General features: G+C 40.6%; 1 protein-coding gene across 8 annotated transcripts in view; it reads right to left on the reverse strand.

Moving 5' to 3' along the window:
* The window catches only part of fat2 (FAT atypical cadherin 2), a 150,797-nt gene that overhangs the window by 14,209 nt on the left and 113,017 nt on the right, over positions 1 to 23,571 (reverse strand). For all 8 annotated transcript variants that reach the window (XM_037076687.1, XM_037076689.1, XM_037076686.1 and 5 more), the window contains 6 exons: positions 19,753 to 19,950; positions 18,009 to 18,609; positions 17,059 to 17,259; positions 12,217 to 12,374; positions 4,801 to 5,254; positions 2,082 to 2,235 (listed from right to left, as the gene is read on the reverse strand). In XM_037076687.1, coding sequence (XP_036932582.1) covers positions 2,082 to 2,235; positions 4,801 to 5,254; positions 12,217 to 12,374; positions 17,059 to 17,259; positions 18,009 to 18,609; positions 19,753 to 19,950 — 1,766 coding nt within the window. The remainder of the gene's footprint in view (positions 1 to 2,081; positions 2,236 to 4,800; positions 5,255 to 12,216; positions 12,375 to 17,058; positions 17,260 to 18,008; positions 18,610 to 19,752; positions 19,951 to 23,571) is intronic.

Below are 23,571 nucleotides of genomic sequence, written 5' to 3' on the forward strand. Positions count from 1 at the left end.
GGAGATTGGTTGGAGACTTCCGTATTTATCTTCTTCACGTGTTAATCTTCTCTTTATGCGTGATTATTAATTCAGCGTACAAAATGTGAAAGTGAGTATCAAGCTAATTAGCTTGTAGCCGGACTTACATTTATCTAGTCCCAGCCATCATTTCTCTGTCACTTTACCAGAGGTTGTAGAGCTCTTGGAAAGTTCAACATTGTTTAATATAGGTCAGATGACCAGCAGTTTATCTAGATAAACCCACTAACCTACCTACTACAACTGAAAGTTGACCTGTAAACAATACTGATAAGTACCCTGGAGACCGGTAATTGATAAATTGATAAACAGTTACAGGAAAAATATATATCTTACTCTCAAATTTGAGAACAAATCAGTGAGGGTATGTAACCAACTACAATTCATTCAACTACTGTATTTATGTAAAATTATTATGTATAATTTATTGACACAACACAGACCACACAGGAGGCATCTCAGCAGCATATTGCAGTTGTCTGACTTATTTTCACAGTACATCTTCTTCAATGAGATTTACACCTATGGTATAGTGTGAAAGCAATGCAAGCTGTTACACTGCATGTGTGGACAGCTGGATTAATTAAAATAGGAGCATATCACTTCTGGTGTGTTGCCTCAGTTCCATTACACTGGAAAAGGTGTACCTTATTTCTTATAACCCAGTTCATAGTGAGCTAAAAGCAGTGCTAGCTTAAAGGTTGATCGAACTACTAAATTACTTTCGCAACACCTTAAACTCCCATAATCACTTTGGTAGTAATTCCTTGCTGTCAAAATGACTTCATAACTTTTAATTATGATACACCTTTACTGGAAGTCAAGAAAAATGTTCATGACACAATTATGGTCTCATGGCCAAAGTTAGAACCAATCACGCTCATTTATCTCCCTCAAGTTAAGGTGTCCATACCTCGTTGAGTTCGGACTTTCTTGCCTGCAAGGTCCATTTTATTTTGACCAACTTCAATAAACACTGTACATCTTTCAGCCATCTGGCAAACCAAAGAAGTCTAGACCTTTGTCCAGTTTAACAGAATGGGGTGGCACATGAGTAGTGATATGCTCCGATTTTAATCAACCCAGCTGTCTTTATAGATGGTGTAACAGCTCACGTTTCACTCACACTGTACAAGAATAAACTCAGCCCAAAATGTGTTATCTCCAGTTTAATGTGTCAAACTTCAGTGATTGTGTGCTGGGCTTTATGCGACCTTCACTCAATGGTGCACCCCAAAGACAGAGCACTGAAGCCCTCTTAAAGGGCTGCACTCCCTTTTGTGCTAGAGTGCTGCATGATACAAAGGTGCAGGAAAGCCATCATCAAACAGCAAAGGTGCTGTGGCAAACTTTAATTTAACCTACTTAAAGCTGCAAGTGTGGGCCCACTTACCGAGCATTTTCCGATTTGAGTCAGTAACTACAAATCATGCAAAATATGTTTATATTGTTCTGTATTGTTTAGATGCTGCTGGTACATGTGGTGTTTTGTTCAAGTGCTGCGCAGGGCAATCATTTTCAGTCAGCACAAATTATGTGTCATGAAGAAATGAACTGGAAACAAAGCCCAACCAGCTTGAAGGGGCACTGTGTTATTATTACTGCTAGAAAACATGGTCAGAGCTTGGGAAAAGATGCAAGTTGTTATGAACTATAGTTTCCCATAGAGAAAACCTGCAAAATACCAATCACATGCTACCAGAGGCCAAAGTGACGCTTACATTGAAAATGATGATGAAAATGTAGAGTAGAATGAGGTAATGTTTTAAAGTGTTGGTCACGTTAAGTTTAGTCTGGTATGCTGACTTGATGTCTCTTATTCTCTGATTCATTCCATTATTTGAATCTTCTGTAAAAGCTTTGAAAACAGCCTTTGGATTAATATTCAACACCAAAAGTCTTCAGTGAAACCAAACTAATCAAAGTTTAACAACACAGACAGCTTTTGAAGGAAGTTTTACACCGCACACAATTTCAACAGATTGAAAACTCCTGCATGTAGGTAAAGAATACATAAAAAATGCTAAAGCGTGTGTGTTTCTCTGTGTGTGTGCTTTTACCCTGCTTCAGCGTTGTCCAGTGAGCAGTTGCACATGTAACCTTGAGGTTTGGGTATACACACTCTGCCGTGGGCACATGGCTGGGAGGCACACGGATTGTCGGGCAGCTCGCAGCGGGTGCCGTGGAAGAGTCCTGCACACCTGCAGAGCGGCTCTGCAGAATAAATAAAACACACTCAGACGTCTGAGACAAGAGCTACTGATCAAAGCCACAGTCAGTTTCCCCTACAGGCAGTAAATAATCAAAGCAAAGGTCAACCTGATCCAGCCAGAGAACACCAGAGTGGGTTTGATATTTAAAGGGAAAAATCCCACCATAAAAAAACTTTTAACGACAGTTTTGTTGTTTTTCTTGTAGATAACTGCTTAAAAACCGAGGGAACATGTTAAACATCACGTTTTCTCAGCTGCCAAATCAAAGAGTGACAGATTCTTTCTCTAGATCTGCCATTTTGCATTAGGGTTCAACAATCCAACAAAAGAAAAAAAAAAAAAAACACTTTAGAGGAAGAAACAGACCAATCTACACCCACAGGAGCTTTAAACAGACCAGAATGCAATGCAACGCTTGCTTTCTGAAGAGGGGACATGACTCTCATGTTGTTACAAGGGATGGAAGACATATGAAAGCACCAACTGAAAAAAGTAAATGGAACCTCAAAGTAACTTCTGGTACTTTAATACTGTACCACCAGATGACTGGCTATTTCAATATTGTTATACTTAACATCAGGGGCTGGGAATGACCCACAAATCTTGCAGTAAATTGACTTGCTCAACCTGACTTTACTCATCCATGAGTTGAACGGTAACATGTAATCTGCTTTAGTTTTCTCTTACAGCCCAGACCAAAAAAACGACACCAGAGTCAGCTCCATTTCTTGGTTGAAAACAGCAAAAGCAAGTAAGTGACCCTTTTTTTAACGAGGCCTTGACAGTAAAGATGGAAGTAAAAAAAAAAAAAAAAAGTTGCTGTCTACATCTACTTTGTAACTTTGATTTTCAGTTAAACAGCAGGGAATCGACTTTGTATTCAGGAGTAAAAAGAAACAAACCTCCACAGCCGTCACTGTTTTTGCTGCCTGTCTGATTACATTTGCCTGGCCTGGCAGGCTCTTTTGGGAAATAATATTTACTTGTTGTTCAGCATCACATTCCAGAATCTGTGCCTGAAGCATAACTGAAATATGATTTGATGTGATGTTGAATAAAGTTGTGAGAAAAGTAATACCTGACTGTAATCTTCGGTCCTGTGTTCACTGGGGCCACAGTAGACATTTTCTTTTTGTACAGAACAGTCCAGCTCAGTGACCCAACAGGTGAAGAAAAACCAGCAGGCGGCAGGTTGTTGATAACAGCTATAGGGTTTGTTTGTTTACTCTGCCCTCCCAAAGCTCAGAGATCTGTATCTTCTTCACAGCTTTATGTTTGGCTTCATATCCAGATCCGCGGAGAAAAAGGAACATATTACCTGCACTCTACATCAGAGTCTCACAGAGATTTATGAGAATAATATTATTTTAAAGCTTCTGGTCTTCTATCTGTAAAATTGCAGATGTGCTTATCAGCTGCTATTCTAAGCCTTCACACATTCTCTATTGTGACACATAATGTGGGAAAAAAAATAACCCATCCACTCTGACAACATTTAAAACACAATCTTTTGTGTTGATGCGTTTGGCCAATTAGTGATAACTGAAAAGGGTAATAAAGCAGACTGGGTCTGATAAGGATTTCAGGCCAAACAAATCTTTCATGGCAGATGTGGCTCGTCCCTGACTGAGAGGATGTACTGCAGCTTTAAAAGAAACTGCAGCAGTACTTTCTACTTCTTCCTTGTGTAATAAGAACCTGAACTGCAGGGATCTCACTGAGAATCTTGAAGAATACTGTTCTGTAATCACTCCCCTAGCCTAACCAGTGTTAGGCTGATATAAAAACACCAAAAACAACAGACTTGTCTGATCTGTGTTTCAGTTTTGTGGTCATTGGCTCCTACTGAAGACTTAAATTGTGGGGAAAAAAAAAAAAAAGTGACAAATACATTTTTTTTTTTTTTTTTTTTTTACAAATTCTCAGCAATTATAACTGTACGTTTTTTGTTAAGGACTGTTGGAATAAATTGGAAATTTGTATTCTTTAATCAAATGGGTCAGTTTTGCCCTTCTAGGCTTAAAATGTATCTGTTTTAAGACTGTGTGTGTTCTTGCTTTTAGTTTCTAGACTGTGCTGTATATGCTGCAAAAACATGACCTAAAATTGTTTGTTTTTTTAAAATGTTGTTTTTCCTTCCTATATGATTGCAGTGAAACAAAGTGGAAATTGATTTACAGTCCCATTCAGCTTCTATGAATAATTCGCAATGACAGGAAAAGAGTTGGAATAGTTTTTTTCACACTCAGGCAGGACAACCTTTTCTGTTAAACATTGAATAAATAAGACCTTACATAATAATTACAGACTAATTTTGAATACACATTGAGCTGAAGCTCGATTCTGAGGCTGTTTTGTAAAGATTTCTAATTAATAATACATATAACAACTTCTGATGAACCCATATCAATTTTAGGTTTTAATCAACAACTCCTGGTGAGTCCCACCCATTTCTTGTTTGAGCCACACCCATTTACTTATATGGATAGAGATAATTTAATTGGCCAACAGATAACTGTGTATTCATCTGTAAACCTGAGTCATGTGACCCCTTCAATGCACTCACCTCCATTGCTGTCCTCCCCACAGACCCCTCCGTTTTCACAGGGGTTGTTGTCGCAGGCTCCCGCCCTGCTACAGCACTGGTACACCCCAAACACTCTCCTGCTCCCTGGCCCGGCCCACTCTGCCGTGTCGCCCACTCTGATTGGCTCCCCGTTGAGCTCCAAGCCCTCCAGGCAGCCGATGAAATTTCGTGGATGATGGTGGATCTCAGGCGCAGAGCTCTGAGTCAAAGAGGCGAAGAGCAAAGCACCATGGGAACGCAACATCCGGCATGGCTCAGTCAGGGTAGAGAAGGCTGGGTGGTGCTGGTCCAGAGTCAGTCTCAGGGAGGTGGAGTTGACCTCCAGCAGGATGCTGTGCCACTGTCCATCTGACACCGGATCAGATCTGATCAGTAAGGAACCAGGAGAGGTGTTTCCACATCTGTACCTGAACTGCAGCTCTCCATCGGTCAGCTGAGAGAGGAAGATGAGGCTCAGTTGGCAAAAAATAATATTCAGAGCAACAAAATACGAACAAAAACTTTCAATTCCAGTTTATCTCCAAAGATTTAAGATCAACACACCTCTTACCAGCTCAGCAGAGGCTCAAGATTACACATTATGCAACAGTTGAGTCTACTTTCTTTTCTTTTTTTAAATTATTATTATTAATATCAGAAAGAAAATATCTGATAGTGTGAGGGCGGGGAAAGAAAAGGAAAAGGGACTGTTAGAATTTAAATGTTATTTATCTTGTTTATTAAAAAGCTGTGTCTGTCATGTTAATGAAATATATCATATGAAATGCATGCTTGATAAACTCAGAGCAGTCTCTCAGGTAATAATGTTTTGTACCGTGTCACTCTAAGTCATAAAAAGTAATATCCAACCACTATGTCGTCTTTATGTATGTATGTATGTATGTATGTACTGTATGTATGTATTTATTCAGTGATACACAGTTTATTAGCTTAAAGTAATAAATATTGTTCTGGGTGTTTGCCTTCAGGGTAGTTGTAATGCACTAATGAGTTTTTTTTTTCCTTTTCTTTCAAATTCATTACGTTGAATAGAGGATTAAAACCATACAGACGTTAACATATATTATATATCATATCTGGGTGTGATAAACATACTCTTAGCTGCCGTCAGTGACATTTAACATGCATTTTAGACTTCAAAATGGTGTTCAATGGTTATGCATCATATTATGGTGTTTGTTACACTGATTTCTTTATTCAGGTAAAGCAAGTTTTGCTCATGTTATCAGTCTGGCAGAAGAATTGAATCGAGGGTTTGAAGATCAGAAGACATTTAGGTGTCTTGGTTAAAACTGGGATGAAAGTGAAAGGTTCTGTTTGGATTACATGGTATCATTGTTTAAACAGGATCAGCTAGTGGAGTGCAGTTAGATTTCTTGTAAAACCAGGCAGCGACTTGTCATGGATATTGATTGGCATTTACAGTAACCAATAGCACTGATTATGTGTTCCATCCGTTATCACTGGACAACACAGCCACAGAAAAGAACAAGTCCAGTTTGATGAAAGGGGGAATACAGCACTGAGCTGGTTTTCTTGCTGGGTTTTTCTTCTGGCCCCTTGAGCCAAGGCAGCAAATATGACAGGTAACCAAGCTAGCACCAGCTTAAATTAGCAACAGTAACTTTAGCAGTAAAGCTACTATGTATCTGTCCACTAGGACACACTAAATAAATCCCCTACGTTCTGTAATTCACCTCCATCATTCTCGGAGGCTGTGCATAGACCTGCTTTACTTGTTGCTTAAGCAAAGCAGATGAAGGACAGCAGAAAATACTTCCTCCATAAAAATCTGATCCAGTTTATTCCAAATCAGTGAATACAGTTGGACTGTGTTTTTGTACAGTAATCCGTGAGGCCTGGTCCCCAGAAATCATCTACTCTGTGCTTTTTAAACATCCTTGGAAGCGTCATAAACAGTAAGAGGATAATGATAAGTCATTATCATTTTATTTTTCCAGAAAGTTACAAATTCTTAAATAACATTGAAAAATAACAAAATGACTGTTTTGCCATTGTTGGAAACAACTGTGCCATTGTTGCCTGACACTGGCATATAGGTGTGTTATTAAGTCAGATATATATGTGATAAAGAATACTTAGTAAAAAGTAATACATATAAAAGAATTTTGGTAACAGTTGAGCAGTACATTCAAATGTGGACTTAAAACAGTACTCAGCAAATATACTCCAGCAGCTAGGGTAATTTTAGTTTTTACATTCTGTCTACAGAGGCTTTTAGAAGCAGATGACACGGCTGTGTTTTTGTTGACAAGTCTTGAGATCTAATTTGGCAGTCAGCTCGCTGTGTTTGCCTGTACAACACCATGCAGGGCACAGAGTCACACATTTATTCAGCATTTCATCGGCATCAGCGGGAGACACTTTACACTCCTGCGTGTTCAGCATTCCTGCAAACTAACAAGCCAGCAGCTTTTTATTTTTAAATTCATGTTTTCTTAATGGAACGGAAAGCTCCTCATATCTTCCCGATTAAATATACAGTTGAAATGTATATTTTGCAAATTGCCGTGCATCACCCCATTGGACGCTGACAACCCCGATACATAATTGATACCATTCTGCTTGGCTTCTGCTTCTTTAAATGCTGCAGGATGATGAACTGTTCTCTCTTCAGTTTGCGTTTTTCTCTCTGATATTTTCTCTGTCCTGCAGCTTTTATTTTTCTGCTTTCTATAAAACTTTTAGGTATAGTACAGACAGGTTGCCCCGCATTCAGGCTCTGCAGGCTGTCCTCAGGGCAACACTGGTCTTTTCTCTTTCTAGTTCCGTGTGGCTGAAAGGATAAAAACATGAACAGGAGTGATTCATTTTGGACAGACGGACCTGCGAACATCTATCCATGGCTTTAACACTGCTGGGCAAAGCTCAATGCTCAACGAAGGTCTCCAAGCATGCATTTTGCTTGCATTTGCACACTTACTCACACAAACACAGGTATTTTATTGAGAGCATGCAGGAGGCAGCGCTGAATCTCTGCTGTGATAAAAACTTCTCCGAGGGCGCTCAGTTGTTTCTGTGGTGCAGGATAAAAATTAGTGAAAGGTTGTGTGTTTTAATCAGTCAACAGCAGAACACGTTGGATTTTTTTTAAACAATGTAAAGACCCAAGTCCCTCTCATTCATTACTTATGTGCTGTGGTGTCTGGCACCAGGGCATTTTTATAGTGGGCCCTCTGGGTCCCGTATGTTGGGGGGTGGGACCTCCATGGTTCCGACCTGCTCCAGCACGTCTTACAGATGCTCCATCAGATTGGGATCTGGGGAATGTTGAGGCCTGGTCGACACCTTGGGCCCTTTATTGTGCTTCTCGATAAATGCCTGAACTGACACGAAAGTCTTACATTTGTGCGACTGCAGCGAGTGTGAGGGATAAGTGTTGGTCCACTGACTCCTCACCAGTGTTTCTGTCTTTGTTCACCATAGAGTCCACAAACTGCTCTGCTGTCAGGTCTGAGCTGTCACTCCTCATCACTGATGGTGTTTTACTTCTGACGACAAGTCACCTTTACTTCCGCTCGACTTGCCATGGCAGCTTTGCATTCAAGCGGCTACAATTTCCATTTCAAAGGTAACGATTTAGAGTAAGATGTGTGCAGACATAAAAGAGAATTAGCTGCAGCAAATAGGTCTGAACTTTAATTTGTGTGTTCTTTTTTCAAAGACTTGACTCTTGACGGAGCATACTGATGAGATTTGGAAATTTATGAAAAGCCGCTGAGATGCCCAGCAGCTCGTGTCCCGAGGGGAATCGAAGCGTGCTAATAGCGTGTTCTATCTCCAGGAAGTTTCTCTGAAGTCATCACAAAAACCAGGCAAGGGACTTCGAAGATGACCATGTTCAGATATTCCTTTTGAAGCCATTTGTGCTCACAGTGAATCAGGCAGGGACCCGTTCTTGTATGTGCAAGCTGAGTACCAAAACCCAGGAGGTAGAACCTCAGGAAAGCCTGAATGCAGCTTTTGAAGTTTTCCGAGAATCAAAATGATTGAATATTCCTCCTGAGTGCACACGGATGTCACACAAATGAGAAGAGCCCACAAGGGGAAACATCACGCTGCATTTCAAGTCTATAGAAAGACATTTTTTTGGTTATCTGTTTAGAGAATTATTCATGTTTCTCAAAGAATACAACAATTCATTATTCTCTTTCAACCTGCCTGTTTAATATGGTACAGTAGACCTTGTGCTCTACCGTCGAGAGGAATCTTCCTCTCCCACAACAATTCTCAAAAAGTACGTCAATAAATCTTGAAGACAGCTTTTCATTAGGCCTCCAGCAGAAGTCTGAGCTGGTTCCAAAAGCTTGCATTTGGAGGGGAAAGGGCAACATGTGGCTCACGTGCTGTGTTCAGAGATAGCCTTCGTCACAACTCTCTACTTAAAAGGGGCATTGATGAGCTGATTACACTAGAGAAGCAGGGAATAACAAACCCAGATGTCATCATAATCCGATGTGGAACCTTTAAATGTGGGTGGGGTGGGAGTTCAGCGCTGCGTCTGATATTCAATCAGGCATTTAGCACACATAAACACATGAAACAATCTGCCACGCAGAGATAAAGGAGTAGCATTCCCGATACGCTCCACCATGTGATCACGTACAAGATTTGGCAAGAGAGCAGCAGCAGAGTTGGGACAGTTTACACAACACCAACTCTGACTCACATGCTGGCGGAGAATATGGAAAGGCCCGGACACAGCTAGTATTTCACAGTGAAGAAGGGCAAGTTGTCTGAAATGTCAGCATTGCCGCAATAGAACGAGTTTACATCAAGTTGATTTAATTTGCTAAGATTCAGAGTGTCAGCAGGTGCTGTGTGATGCTGACAGTGGTGACCCAGATACACAGCAGTGTGGGATCTGTGTTAGCAGTAAACACAGAAAAGGACAAACAGATTAGACACAAAATGTTCACCAGATATCAGATATTTCCCTGAATATGACACCTGTGTTGATAGCATGACTGCTGACACGAAGTAGCTAATAAAATATTGACATTTCAGATTATATCAGCCACACAGCTAGGTCAGGAACATCCAACAGTGTTTGTGAGTCTGAGCTAGAAGCATTTTGGATTGAAAAGCTCAGCTTGTCGATGGCGGCATTCCCCAGGGAGAACTCCCACAGATTAAATCAGCCGCTCGCAGATTTGTATCATTCTGATAGTAAATTAGTGTCAAACAACAACTCCACACTAACAGCTCCTGGAAATTAGGAAGAGATTTAATCTCTCCACAGCAGCAATACTCCAAGAGCAAAATAAATTACCAGCCAGCTCTGGGGAGAACACAGCAAATATTTACAGTCCCTTCAAATGAATGAAAATAATCATTTTCTTGTTCGTTTACTTGTAATTAAATTTCATGTGTGGGTTTTATCATCCTTTTCCAACCAACAATGAGGAAAGCTTCATGCCTCATGTGAATAGAACAAAAACTGACATGCATGTCACATCTGTAGTGGTTTGGCCTTGAACCAGTTTTAAATGAATGCTGCTGAGAAACGACACATACTGATGCATTCTGAATTGGGACGAATGTCAAGAGCAAAACTAATGATCTCCTTCAAATGAATGAAAAAATCATCATGTTTCATCATTCGGAGCTGTTGACGTTTGCAACCCTCAGAGAACAAGGACAGCTTTTCGTCTCATGACCAGAATGATGACACATATCTTCTCCTTACTGGTTTGTCCTTGGACCAGTTTTAAATGAAAGCTGAGAGCCAACAAATAGAGACTTCTGAGCTTCACCGCTAGCTTCCTATTCCTCAGCTCTACTGACTCAGAGACTTATCATGACATTACATCTAGCTGAGTAAAGTACTTTGAAATCATTTCAGAAACATTTACTTTAATTTATGTCAGTGTAGTTCATCTTCATGTAATACAAATATGAGGTATTTCGGTGGTGAAAGGAACAGTGAGAAATAAATAACATCTTCTTTTTCTTTATTTATTGTTATTGGATTATTATTACTGATGCAATGTGGTGTTAGCAGCATTTTGATGTTTTAGCTGCTTGAGGTGGAGAACATTGTAAGGTTTTAATAAAAGCTGTTGGAGAATTTATAATCTGACACTGCAGCCCTGGCCTGTCTTGGATAACACAAACTTTGGCACCATTAAAAGTATCCCGGATTAGCTATTGGCATCCGAGTGATGTACAACAGCTGTCACAGGATTATGACACTAAAGAAAACTTAAAAACATGATGATTCTCAGGCAAATACTGTTGTTTCTGTTTTATTTCTGAGTTAATTTATTTATATTCTTTATTCTAAATTAGATAAAATACTTTATCTTTTTCATAACCATAGATAAAGATACCATCTGGAGGTGCGGATACACTCGGAGCCCTTGGTCTGTACTTTGGGATCATTTTGTCTGTATTTGTGCATATTTTTCTGAAAGCTTACAGATGCAGATAAAACAGAGCAGAATCACCGGAGATCGTGGGGCGGCAGTTTAACCGGTAATTAACGTTGACGTTTGTGCACACGTCATGATGAAATAAATTGACCTTACACAGTCTATGACAAGGTCAACCCCCTCCACCAGGTCCAACTCTTGACTCTGAGCTGCCCTCTTGTGGATGTATCCCAGCCAACACAGTGTGTATTGAAGTTTGAGGGCATCCACGGTTAAATTGTTTGAGATGGAGGTATCTTTTTCTGGACGTAGAGGGGGCAAAATTGATTCTTAATTCACGCTGAATCTAAATATATGTGGGTTGAGCCTGTTTTAAGATTGGAGAAGAATTTTAGAAGTTGGTCATAATCCCCTCAGACAAGGAGATTATGTTTTCACTTGTGTCCGTTTGTTTGTTTGTTTGTTAGTTTGTTAGTTTGTTCAACAGGATTACACAAATCCACTGAACAGATTTTCTCAACACTTGGATGGAGGATGGGTAGAATGAGTACAAAACATGACGTGGCAGACGTGTGCACTCTTGAACACCTTTCCAGTTTTGTTTGTGAAATCTTGAGCGTCATAGTAATCTTCATAGTATATGCACTGTATAATCATAGTATATCTTTCTGACAAATGTAATGAAGCAGAAGTAGTAACTAGCAGCATAAGACAACACTCAAGTTAAAATACCTCAAAATGGTACTTGAGTAAATGTACTTTTTTCCATCACTGTATTGGCTACACTAGCTACATGTTGTACACCTTAGATGTATGTGGAACAAGCTACAAAAGGACGATAACATCCAGTAACAGGCTGAATATTTTGAACAAATGGAGGCTACATCTGTTCATGAAAAAACACTGACTTAGGAAGTTCTAAGAAGAGCACATCTACAATGAAGGGTTAAAAATCCTGTCATCTGTTCCTCTTTCAATGCAGCCTTGGAGAGAGAAATACCTGTAATGTTCCCCAGTCGTTGGTGCTGTTGGTGGATACGATGAGGCCCTGCTCCTGGAAAGTCTTGAACCTTAGTGACAGTTTGAAACTGTGGTTGTCCTCGTCCATCCTGTGAAGGTACTTCAGGTAGGATTTACCATCGAACCTCACGGCCGACTCTGAGACACACAAACATGGAAACAAACACAGCAGCCCAATGAATCACTCTGATTTGAATAAGTACTTAATGAACCAAAGTCTTTAACAATAAGTGCATAAATGGCCTTGATCCAGATACAGTCTTTAATTTGGCCACAAACAGGGGAGCAAAGTGGTGATGTTGAAGCAGAATGACTTTCATCCTATCTGGGTCAGACGGCCCTTTCTTTTGGCACTACATTTTTCTAAACCGTAGAACCTCCGTATCCCTACGCAGTTGTGCGAGTGCTTAGGGATACGGAGGCTCGACGGTCTGTTAAGTTTCGTTTTTATCAAAAGTAAACCTCTCGTCCAGCAGCTGGGCCTCGCACTGTATTTCACCATTTGCAGATAACCTGTTGCCCAGTTGCGCTAATGCGTAGGGATACGGAGGTTCTATGGTTGAGAAAATGTAGTGCCAAAAGAAAGGCCGGTCTGATGGCGATGTAAAGCGGTGTGAATTTTCTCTATACAACGTACACTTGAACCGTTGTAGATTTTTTAAGGTGAGCCTTGTTTTAGGTGGTTTATTTCGCTTTTTCTCTGGACCCCGTTTACTGCAGTACAAAGCTGAGCGTCTGGGCAGGAGCGGCTCTCTACTTCTCCAAACTGAGGCTGCGCTGATCGGTGATTACGGTAGGGAACAGATCGACTATAGATATGTACTTTATATGACCCCACTTCAAAAAACACGAACTATCCCTTTAAAGTATTTCGAGGGACACGATAAACTATGACTCAAAGAACTCAGACGTGAACAACGAGCTAGTTTCAAATAGACTGTATACATTCACATATACAACAATACTCACACAGACCCTGCTGCTATTATACGTTAATGGATATATGTCATTCAATCAATAAACACCTACACATGGCGCTGTAGCAGGGTCTCTTTTCAACTTCACCCATTCAGGCTTCTTAAAACTAAATCAATGATTTTCTTTGTGTTGTTTAATAGTACACTGAATATTGCACTTCTGGTGTTGTATAAAACTCATGTTTTTTGCTAAGATGCCTGAAATCAGGTCTGTGGTTAACACAAGCTTAGGGGATTTATTCAGTTTGTTCTCACTTCAACATCCAATATGCTAGTAAACAACTCACGTAAATTATAAAGCTAAAAAATGAAGGTCTAATTAGAAAAAGGAGCCACATCTGCCTTTGTGCAATCAAAGCAGGAAGAGGACATTGTTTTCCCCAGTCACTTTCCTCAGGTAACGATGGAATAACTCCTGCAAAAGAAAAAGGACCCGCTGATGGAGGAGGCAAAGAAGGTGAAGAGGTAGAGTGAGAGAAAACGAGGAGAAACAAGAGGAAACAGACGGACTTTCACCTGACAGAGAGCCGTCGGGTGTTGTGTCAAAGTCTGTTCCCCCGTTGACGTGTCTTTCCTCTTACCACCGGGACTTGAGACAATTCAAAACTTGCATTCTTTCTATGAGATCAGTGAGTAACAAAACCTGCCTACTTATTAATACAACCGGCTGAGATCAGGGCTTCTAGATCAAACTGGGATTTGAAAAGTTGTCTATTTCTGCTTTTAGTTCCTGTGTTAACAATGCTTTAAAGGTTTTATTAATAATGTATTTGCACTGAAAACAGTCAAATGCTCTTTGTTGAGGACAATCACAAGAGGAGGTGTCCTTGGGTGAAAAACTTTATACTGCATCTTTGGTGAACACGTGACAGAACTCAGTAATTCACATTACACACATCTGAAACTCTGGTTAACTGGGGTTTTGAGGCACCAAACTTCTGCAGAATAATTCCTACCTAATCAACCTTTTTCATATTCAAACTCAAGGCCACAAAAAAACCTTCATCAGTCCTCAAGGCAGTGCTGTTTTTTCCACCTTCACTTTCCTCTAAATGAGACAGCGGAGTGTGCAGATGAAACGTGGTCTAAACCGAATGTAATGATAAATATCAGAGAAAAAGACCATGTTTTTCCCAAGGTTTCGTTTGATCTGTCTAACTGGAAAATCGCCAAAAGCAAAACAAAGTGATCTGACAGAAGTGAAAGCATCAACAACACTAAGAAGGAAGGGAGGACTGAATGAGGGACTGAATTCGTGAATGGATTGACAAAGTTTGTTTGTCTCAAAGTTACCAGTTTTAAAATCCAGAGGAAAATGAGTCTAGTTATTCAGCTCATGTTTCAAGACTAAAAACAACCGACTTTTTTTAAACAACTAACAAACATTCAAATGACAAATACAGAAAGTACAACTTTATAATCAAACTTTAAAGGTTTGTCTTTAAATGGGCTAACCTTTATAATGCGTGTTTGTGTGAAACACTATTTCTTGATAGTGGCGCTCACTTAGTGAATTTTCTCAGGCTGTTTATTATTTTGAAAATTAATTGAATAAAAGTGTCAGAAAGCTGTTAAAATGTCATTTGGTATTCCAGAGCTGTAATTGGCACCTTGTTTTTTTCCCGTCAGTCCAACGATGTTCAAATTATAGTGATTTAAAAAAATAGAGGCAACAAATCATCATGTTTGAGAAGCTGGAACCAGCTGGAATCAGTTATTTGTAATAAATGAGTTGATTGATTAATAAAACTGAGGGTAATAAGTTGTCTGTAGATCACCAACCAGATCATGCAGACCGCATTTAAGCTAAATTTCCATTGCATTGTGACAATAAAACAATTCTATAAAGCAGAGTACAAACTGTAGTTTAACACTGCCTGTACCACTGCTTTCAGATACTTAAGTTTTCTTGCCTGTTCTACACCCTCATGACATCACCTTATCGCCAAACTCCACATCTCTAGACCAAAGAGGTATCCAATATAGTCAAAATATAGTGCCGATAACACATTCAGAAGATGTTCCCAAGGGAGAAGACTCTAAACAAGCAGATAATAAGTATATATCCTGGAGAGCCCCTAGATGACTTTTGATCCATGTGTGCGGATGCAACTAATCCTTAGAGGAATGCCAACACAAAGCAGTGAGGACGATCTGAAGTGGCGCCGCTGCTGCTCAATGATAGAGATATTCTGTCGGCTGTAATAGACGCTAACTGAGGGCCCACATTCGCACCCAACGTGTTCAGGGTGATTTGTATGAAATCTTAGGGATTTACTGTGTTTTAGCAGGTTAGAAGAAGAAGGCTCTTTGAGCTCTGACAGCAGATATCTTCATCCAGTCTCTGCCCTCTTCTCAAGAATTTAATCTGAATCAAGAGATGGATGGAGGTTCAAGGTTCATTTCATTGCCACAGTGCAAAGAAATGCAAGTTAGGAAACACAAGAAAACATTTCTTTATGGTGGAGTGTTGACGAGGAGTTCAGGAGTCTCACATCCAGGAAAGAAGCTGTTCTGTAGTCTGGTGGTACTGCAGCAGATACCTCTGCATCTTCAGCCAGGTGGCAGCAGGGTGAACAGACTGTAGCTGGGGTGGGTGGTGGGTTTTAGTATCCTTTGGTCTCAGTGATATCAGTGAAATGACATATCCGCACTGATGCTCTGAAGATGGTTCCAATTAGCGTTCTTTCCATATACAACACTAACAACTGATAGGGATGAAGACGAGAAACCAGAGATTCACTTAGATCTACAAAAGAACTTAAGAGCTGAGAGCACTTGTTTGAGGGGGGGACGGGGATTGTGTCGGGTTGGCTGCAATCATCAGTATCGTGGGCGTGGCTCGGATCAACTCTGTGCATTAATACTGGTGAAGCAAATAGCCGTAGTTTGACTGTGCACTGCCAAAAGTGCCATGATGTTGTGGGCTCTTTTAATCACCAGCTGTGGAGCCTTCCTGTCCTGGGCCATTTCCAGTCCAGATGCTTTTGTGTCTATTCATGGTAACTTGGCACTGGAGTTCCACTACAGCATGAGTGAAAAATAATTGTCCTTCTCTCCTCCCTACTTCTGTCAATATTTTGTCCCCTACTTGCTTTTGTATCCTTTCAATTCTTGAATTTCCTCCGGGATCTTGAATTTCCTCTGGGATCAATAAAGTATCTATCTATCTATCTATCTATCTATCTATCTATCTATCTATCTATCTATCTATCTATCTATCTATCTATCTATCTATCTATCTATCTATCTATCTATCTAAAAACAATTATTAATACAGTGAGTTTATCTTTCTTTGAGCCTTTCAGTGGACCTGTATGTGACTTTTCTTTTAAGTCTTTTATGTAGAAATAAATTACAAATAAAAGCCTGAAAGCTGAAAATGTAATTTTTTTTTTCTATTAGGACAGAAGAAAGAATGTAGGTGGATGTAAACCTTCCTACACCTCAGGTTTTCTCATTACACCTTCGTGTGTTTTCACTGTCGCACATCATCATCCTCAGTTGGATGAGATGTCGGCCGTGGACAATGTGTATTCTCTGCTCTGTGTGGATGGAAACAGAGTTGAGAGAGTTACTCAGCTGGAGTCCAGCTCCCTTATTCAGCGCTCGCTGTAGTTTTGAATTGGATCAATTCAGAGCAGCAGGAAGACGCTGCTGCAGCCTCGTCCTGCTCTTTAGAAGAGACGAAGGTGTCAGTGAGGCTCAAAATCGTCATTCCTGCTAATAAAGGCAGCTGCTGCTTCTTCCCTGGTTCACACACACTCAGATCAATGCCCACATGCACACATTCTCTCATTAATAGCCCTCCAAAGCACTCACACTCTTCACAAAGACAGACGTACCGTTACAGGGACAGACGCTCTCCCAGGTGTGATGTGGAGTGATGTAACCAGCTCTGGCGGTAGTGAAATGGCTCAGTCTGTCTCCTGTCAGTTGGACGGCGTTCCTGCAGCCTCGTGGTGGACAGCCGAGGCCCAGACACCCATTGTGGCTCACCCTGAGGATGCTGAGGCCCAAAGAGTCCTCGATGTCCGATATAGTCCCTACATGAAAGAGTTCTTCTTTCAGACAGCACATTCAAAGAGATTTCTTCATCTCACAGGATTACCTGACTCTCTACAAGTCCAAACTAATGGCTTCCAACATTTTTTCAAAGAGTCTTACACTACTGAAGATACCTGACATGCATTCCTCTGTGGAACAAATTTAAATTATTTTCCATTTAATGCCAGTTAATGATATGTTTTGGGTCTCAGTTAGCAAACTTAAATATCATCATTTAAAATCTAGATCTTTTTTGAAAGTAATTTCCAAATCTAAGAAGATGAATATAAAGAATGTTGATCTAGATTTTTTCCTTTTTAAGTTGCTTTATTAATTTAAAATGCATCACATATATTTCCTCTATATCATGTAGTGCTAAATGAACAATTCACCTACAAATACAAATTCAGTCACTATCTTCTTCTCCCCATGCTGATGGAAAGTCAGGTGAAGTTTGGTAGTCCACAAAAAATCATAAAATCACAACAGCTCATAGATCCCAAACTGATTTGAATAGAATTTATCTATAAGCTTTTTAAAGCTTTAAGCTTCAGGGCATTCATTGTCTGAAGCTGTTGCACAAGCTCGACTGTGCATCAAGGGTAAAAAATCAGTTGAGGAGGTGAGGAGATGATGACTGAAATTTCCCTTTTGGGTGAACTGTTCTTTTAAGCCTCATATGGAGTAGACTCGTGTCATTTTAGGGACAATCAGTTTAAATGGCTCAGTGCATGTCGTGATTGTTCACCTGCAAGTCTGCTGGTTGGCAGAGACTGGACCAGTCCACTCTGAGGCCTCCAGACCAGCAGGGCCTCCAGGATCTTGGTGTCAGGTAGCTGCTGCAGGCTGGCCAGGTGAAGCTCTTGTCTGGGTAAGCTCAGCGCTTGTCCCAGGCTGCGCTGAAGGCCTCTCCAGTGGTCGCCCAGAAACTCCTCTGATGACAACCCGAACAGCTGCAGCGTCAGGCCAGAGTCTAGTGCCCTCTGACTGGCCTTCCACACGTGAACTTTGACCCCAGTCCAGACGCTGAACTTCCCATCAGTTACACTGACGTTGAGGGAGTAGGAGCCTTCCTCCAGGTTTTCATCCGCCCAGATTTTCCCATCAGACGAGTCGACGGAAAATCTCCCCTCATCTGGATTCTCTGATACCAGCTTGTAGGTCAGGACGTCCTGCAGGTCCTGGTCGGAGGCGTGAAGCCTGCCGATGACCCGGTTGGCAAACAGTCCACCAGAGGTAGTGATGAAGACCTCCAAAGGCACTACAGAGGGAGGATACTTGCTCTGCTCGGTGACATTGATGTTGACCACACAGATGGAGGAGAGGGGAGGGTGGCCGCTGTCTGTCACCTGATTGGTAAATAAGTAAATAAATAAATAAAAATAATAAAAGAAATAAATAAAAGATTAAACTGATATCATGTCTCATTAACTTTTAGTCAGTGGGACAATTTCAGTGAAATCATTTAACAGAATAATTTCATATGTAGGAATATATTTGCTATCTAGTTAAGAATCAGATGAGAAGATTGACACCACTCTTATGTCTATATGGTGAGTGTGATGCTGAAGCCAGCAGAAGCTATTTTTGCTTTAAGACATAGATAATCAAATTATGGGGATATATGTTATGTTTGTGTTTAGACAGAGCCGTGTTTGTGGTTTCTGCACATTTTCAGTCTTTGTGTTAAGCTCCCGGCCTGCTGGTTTGAGCTTCATACGTACATCAAAATATTTCTACCTTTCAAACATTTTTTAAATATGTAGCTCTTACATTTTTAGGTGGAAAATCATTCTTTGATTAAGCTACTCAAAACCCACAGAGATGCATGAGATCAACAAGACATATTTGATATGATGGAGTTTGTTGATTTTTTTTTTTTTTTAATCAGCGAATTGAATGTTGATTATGATCCAGAGGAGGCTAACAACGTGTTTTACATGGTCAAAATAAAAAAAGAATGCAGCTATTAGGACTAAAATATTATCTATCAGCAATTTTAGAGCCCCCCACTAAACTTTAACACCAGCCTACAGATCAGTCGTTTTTTTGTTTTTGGGGGGTTCATTGTGAACCTAAAGGACACACGGGTAAGTCCTGAACCACAGCAGACAAAGGAGGTCACTCTGTTACCACTTCCTCCCCTGTTCAGTGTGATCACCACCTCTCCTGACAGCTTTGTCAGCGACACAGCCAGCGAGACCGCGAGGGACACTGGACTGCATCAGCATTTTATCACTGAATACACCAACTACAATAAACACTTTGCAGTTCCTCACATAGTGGGTCAGATTCTCATTTTGTGGGCATGAGACTCCAGCACATAGATTAGGATGTGAATTTCAGGGGTTTAAGATGAGATCTGACAGATATGACATTAGATTTATTTATTTTTTAATCCTCCCACAGGTTGCAAACTCACAGGAAAGACGAGTAACTAAGCCTACATTCAGGAGCTGAACAAACACTACAATCACACACTGTTTTGTTACCTGTATCTTGAGCTGGTGACGGGGTTTGACCTTCTTTTTGAGTGGAGCAGAGAGCGACAGCAGGCCGCCCTGGTCGATGTTGAAACGGCGGTCCTCGTTGCCGCTGACGATGTGGAAGGAGAAAGGCGGGCCGTTCCTGGGCGTGTCTTTGTCCGCCACCACGAGCTGGAGGATGGTGCTGCCGACCGGCTCGCCCTCCTGTAGGAGTCAAAGTTAAAAATTCACCTTCTTCACCAGCTTAAATTATTATTTTATTTAATTTCCAGTGAGGTGCAGTCCTTCAGTAAATGCCTATACAGTGCGTGTATACACTGACCAAATGCTCTACATTCATGATCACAAAATTCACTGCTCCAAACCACTAACTGTCACAACATATCGTGCCGTGCATAATGTAAATATGTAACTAATAATAAGGTCGAAGACAGAAGCTTTAGAATTCCAGTGCAAAAAGAATGCTGTCGCTATTGTGATTTTTATTTCAGATAGATTTAAACAGGAGTTTAAAGTGACCATAAGTGGTCCATAAGGATGGCCCTAAGGAGGATATGCTGATTGGGTCTGACAGAGAACCTCAGGACAATGGAAGCAACTTGTCAGTCAAGAAGTAGCCACGCCTTAAATCATACCCTGCTTTATTGTCTGTTTACACTGAGCAATGAGTGAGTCTGATACACTAAATGAACACTGTGTTGTATTGAAGCAGACTTGAAACTAGAGATGAAGATGTGATGTGATGATCTGTTCACTTAGCTAATACATCTTGCTAGAAGGAGGGCCATTTTCTCATGATGCAGACTTTTTGAAACTAGTAGAGCTGCACCCTGCTGCTACGTAAGGAAATGCATGTTTGAGGCACTTTTTTTTGTTGGTTTCACTTTTCAGACCCTGAAGCTCTGTCAGTAATTGTGAAAACAATGTCAGTGGTTTAATAGTTTAGGAGAGTTGTTGATTCAACTTTTATGGTCATTTTGGAGCCTGTAGTTTCTGGTTCTGTCGAGTTTCATCATAGTGAAACTTTAATCCCCTCTATTCAGTATAAAGTGGGTTAGAATGAAATAACAAATATTAGAAAGGCTGAAATATTATTTTAAAGACATTACTGTTTATTAGACTGCATTTGTTTTGAGGGAGCTCATTACGGAGTTATAGTTTTAGGAATAAGAACATCTAATGAACCAGGAACTCATTTTTATTCCATTTTATACATTTCTTTGATCAGCTTTCACGCTGCTGCTGATAAAAAAGACATGTTTTAATCTTATCTTTTTATATCATGGCTCATTTATTCATTAAGACACATATCAAAAGTACTGTACTATTGAGGAAACTTTTATAAATGGTCCCTGCTTTCAGCTTCATCATTCCATACATTAAATGGCAAAAAAAATCCCCCAAAAAGTCCTAAACTTGTTCACTGTGACTGATCGTCTCTCCAAAGCCATCTTAAAAGTGTAGTGAAATTGAAAACCTCCCTGGAAGGTGGTTATCAATCTAAAAACTTGCTTTGGGAGGAGAGCAGCAATGAAATGCAAACAATTTGGAGCTAATGGGCTACAACGCCTCAGATGTGGTCTTTCAAATTTCAATTAGAGCACGCATCAGAAAACACGGAGGACTGTTTAGGCAAAGTACGTCTTCATCAGAGTGTGAGGAGAGTACTGGAAGTTTTTTGGCCAGTCATTCATCAACAGTGTGTCAGTGTTAGGAGTTTGACTCCACGTGCAGGTTAGCAGTTACAGCCAGCCTTTTCAGTGACAACCCACAGTATCACCGTGATACAAGAGTTCCCAGTGAGGAGCAACTTGGTCTTTTGCAGCTCTAAAGATTTGCAGACCAAGAGCAGCGACATAGTGGGTAACCACACAGGGATAATACATGTCCAGTCAAGAGAAATAGAGGATTGTCAGGAGACAGTGTGATGAGATTTCACTGAGATACATTTGTCCACTGCTATGTCCAACTTTCTTCGTGTCTGATACGTTTCCACCATCCTCATCTATTTTGCTCAAAGGAAAGCCACTTTACACAAGTTGTTGCACCTTGTTATCCTCAAAGCAGAAAGGAAGGAATAATTAATCAAACTTCTGACACCCTGGAGACAAGAATTCATATTTCTCGTCGTAAAGGAAAGGGGCTGTAAAATCTGGCACGTTGATTTTTCTGCAACACAGACTTTCAGAGTCAAAAAAATTAATGAATAAAAAGTGTTAAATATTACCTTGTGCAAATATACACTAGAGGGCGAATGCTGTTGCATCTCACATTTTATTTTGTTATTTTCTCTTCATAAATACATTCACCAGAACGCAGGAAACAGTCCTTGAATCATGAATTTCTCAGGCATAGTTCTCTCCAGTACCCCAGGTTTTGTTTGTTTTCAATTTATTTCCTGACTATTTTCACAGTGTGGTTGATTGTGAGTCTATAAAATGTAAAATACATAAATAAATACATTGAAACTTAGAGACTTAAGGACTTGTCATTTCCTGTAATAAATGACCTAAAAAAAGCTGGCAAATATTTACATTTAAAAAGCTGGAACCGACATTAAAATGGCTAAAACAATCAATCAATTATCAAGATAGTTTTTCTATTTAAAGGCAGAAATTCTTTGGACTTGCTATATTTAAATGTAGAGCAGGTGTTGAATTTAGATAAAATCTAACCTCAATATTTTAAAAATTCCAACCAAATTCAGTTGTTTTAATCAAAATGCAAATCCTTAAATCATTACTAAAGGTGCTACATTACTGTCTAAGTCACAGAAGCCTGTGACAGAAGCAGCCCAAGAGAGCATAAATCTCCTTCATAGTATTCATGCTTCTGTTTAACATGCTGAGTGAGGATTTTCTTCAGTCACCACTCCCAGTAAACCAACACAGACGCACTGTCGTAGCGACTCTGCATCCTTTGAGCACATTCTGCAAAAATACAGAATCACCTGTCCATCTGCTGCTTTTAGTGAAATATCCAAATACCACTGCAGCCAAAAAGCGACAGTATTCACTTCAACAGATGTGCCTATTGTAAAAGTGCCAAATAGTCAGAAAAAGGCCTATGATGGCCTTTGTCTGACAGCAGAGAGGACTCAGCCGCTGCTGACCTGCAACACCTGTCTGAGAAAATATGACGACTCCTTTCCTCAGTCTGAGCAACATCCATCTGCCTAATGCAGTCGGGGCTGCCTTCACAAGGCCGAGCTGGCTGCGGAGACATTAGCAGATGGGGATGACATCACAGAGTTTGTATTCATCACCGTGCAGCACATACGTTTTGGCTGGTGAAGCAGCTATTCTGTGGCTGGGTGGAAGTTTGTGAGCTGGCAGCGCTGCAGCAGAGAGCTGGCTGAGACAACTTTAACTGTCAGCGAGCAGCAGCCACTGAGACGGCACTGCCAGAGGCATGAACACACGCAGAGAAACACATGCACTCACACGCATGTGGGCAACTATGTCGCACTGAAGCATGCAGCGATACGAGCTTACACACAGAGAAAAGTGGAAGTGAATTGCCTGTGCAGAGTTTTTCCACTCCAGGGAGCTTGTCTGTAATTAGAGGTTGGGGTGAAAGGGTGGCACTGCTGTCCTGCAAGCAACACAACTCCCAAAAAATCATGACAGCTGGTCGCCTTTGATCCACCTGAAAACCTCGCTCCGGTTGTGGCTCACTGAAGAGTTTCACTGCTGAACTCTCAGCGCAGTTTTAATGAGAGCGGCAGTTATGACGAAGCAGGTCAGCATATTTTCACTGGAGTGCGTTTGAGAATAGGAAAGAGAGTTATAATGAGAGACTGATTGATAAAGGATGACTGATCTT

Source organism: Acanthopagrus latus, chromosome 18 (genome assembly GCF_904848185.1).
Source record: "Acanthopagrus latus isolate v.2019 chromosome 18, fAcaLat1.1, whole genome shotgun sequence".
NCBI classification, from domain to species: domain Eukaryota; kingdom Metazoa; phylum Chordata; class Actinopteri; order Spariformes; family Sparidae; genus Acanthopagrus; species Acanthopagrus latus.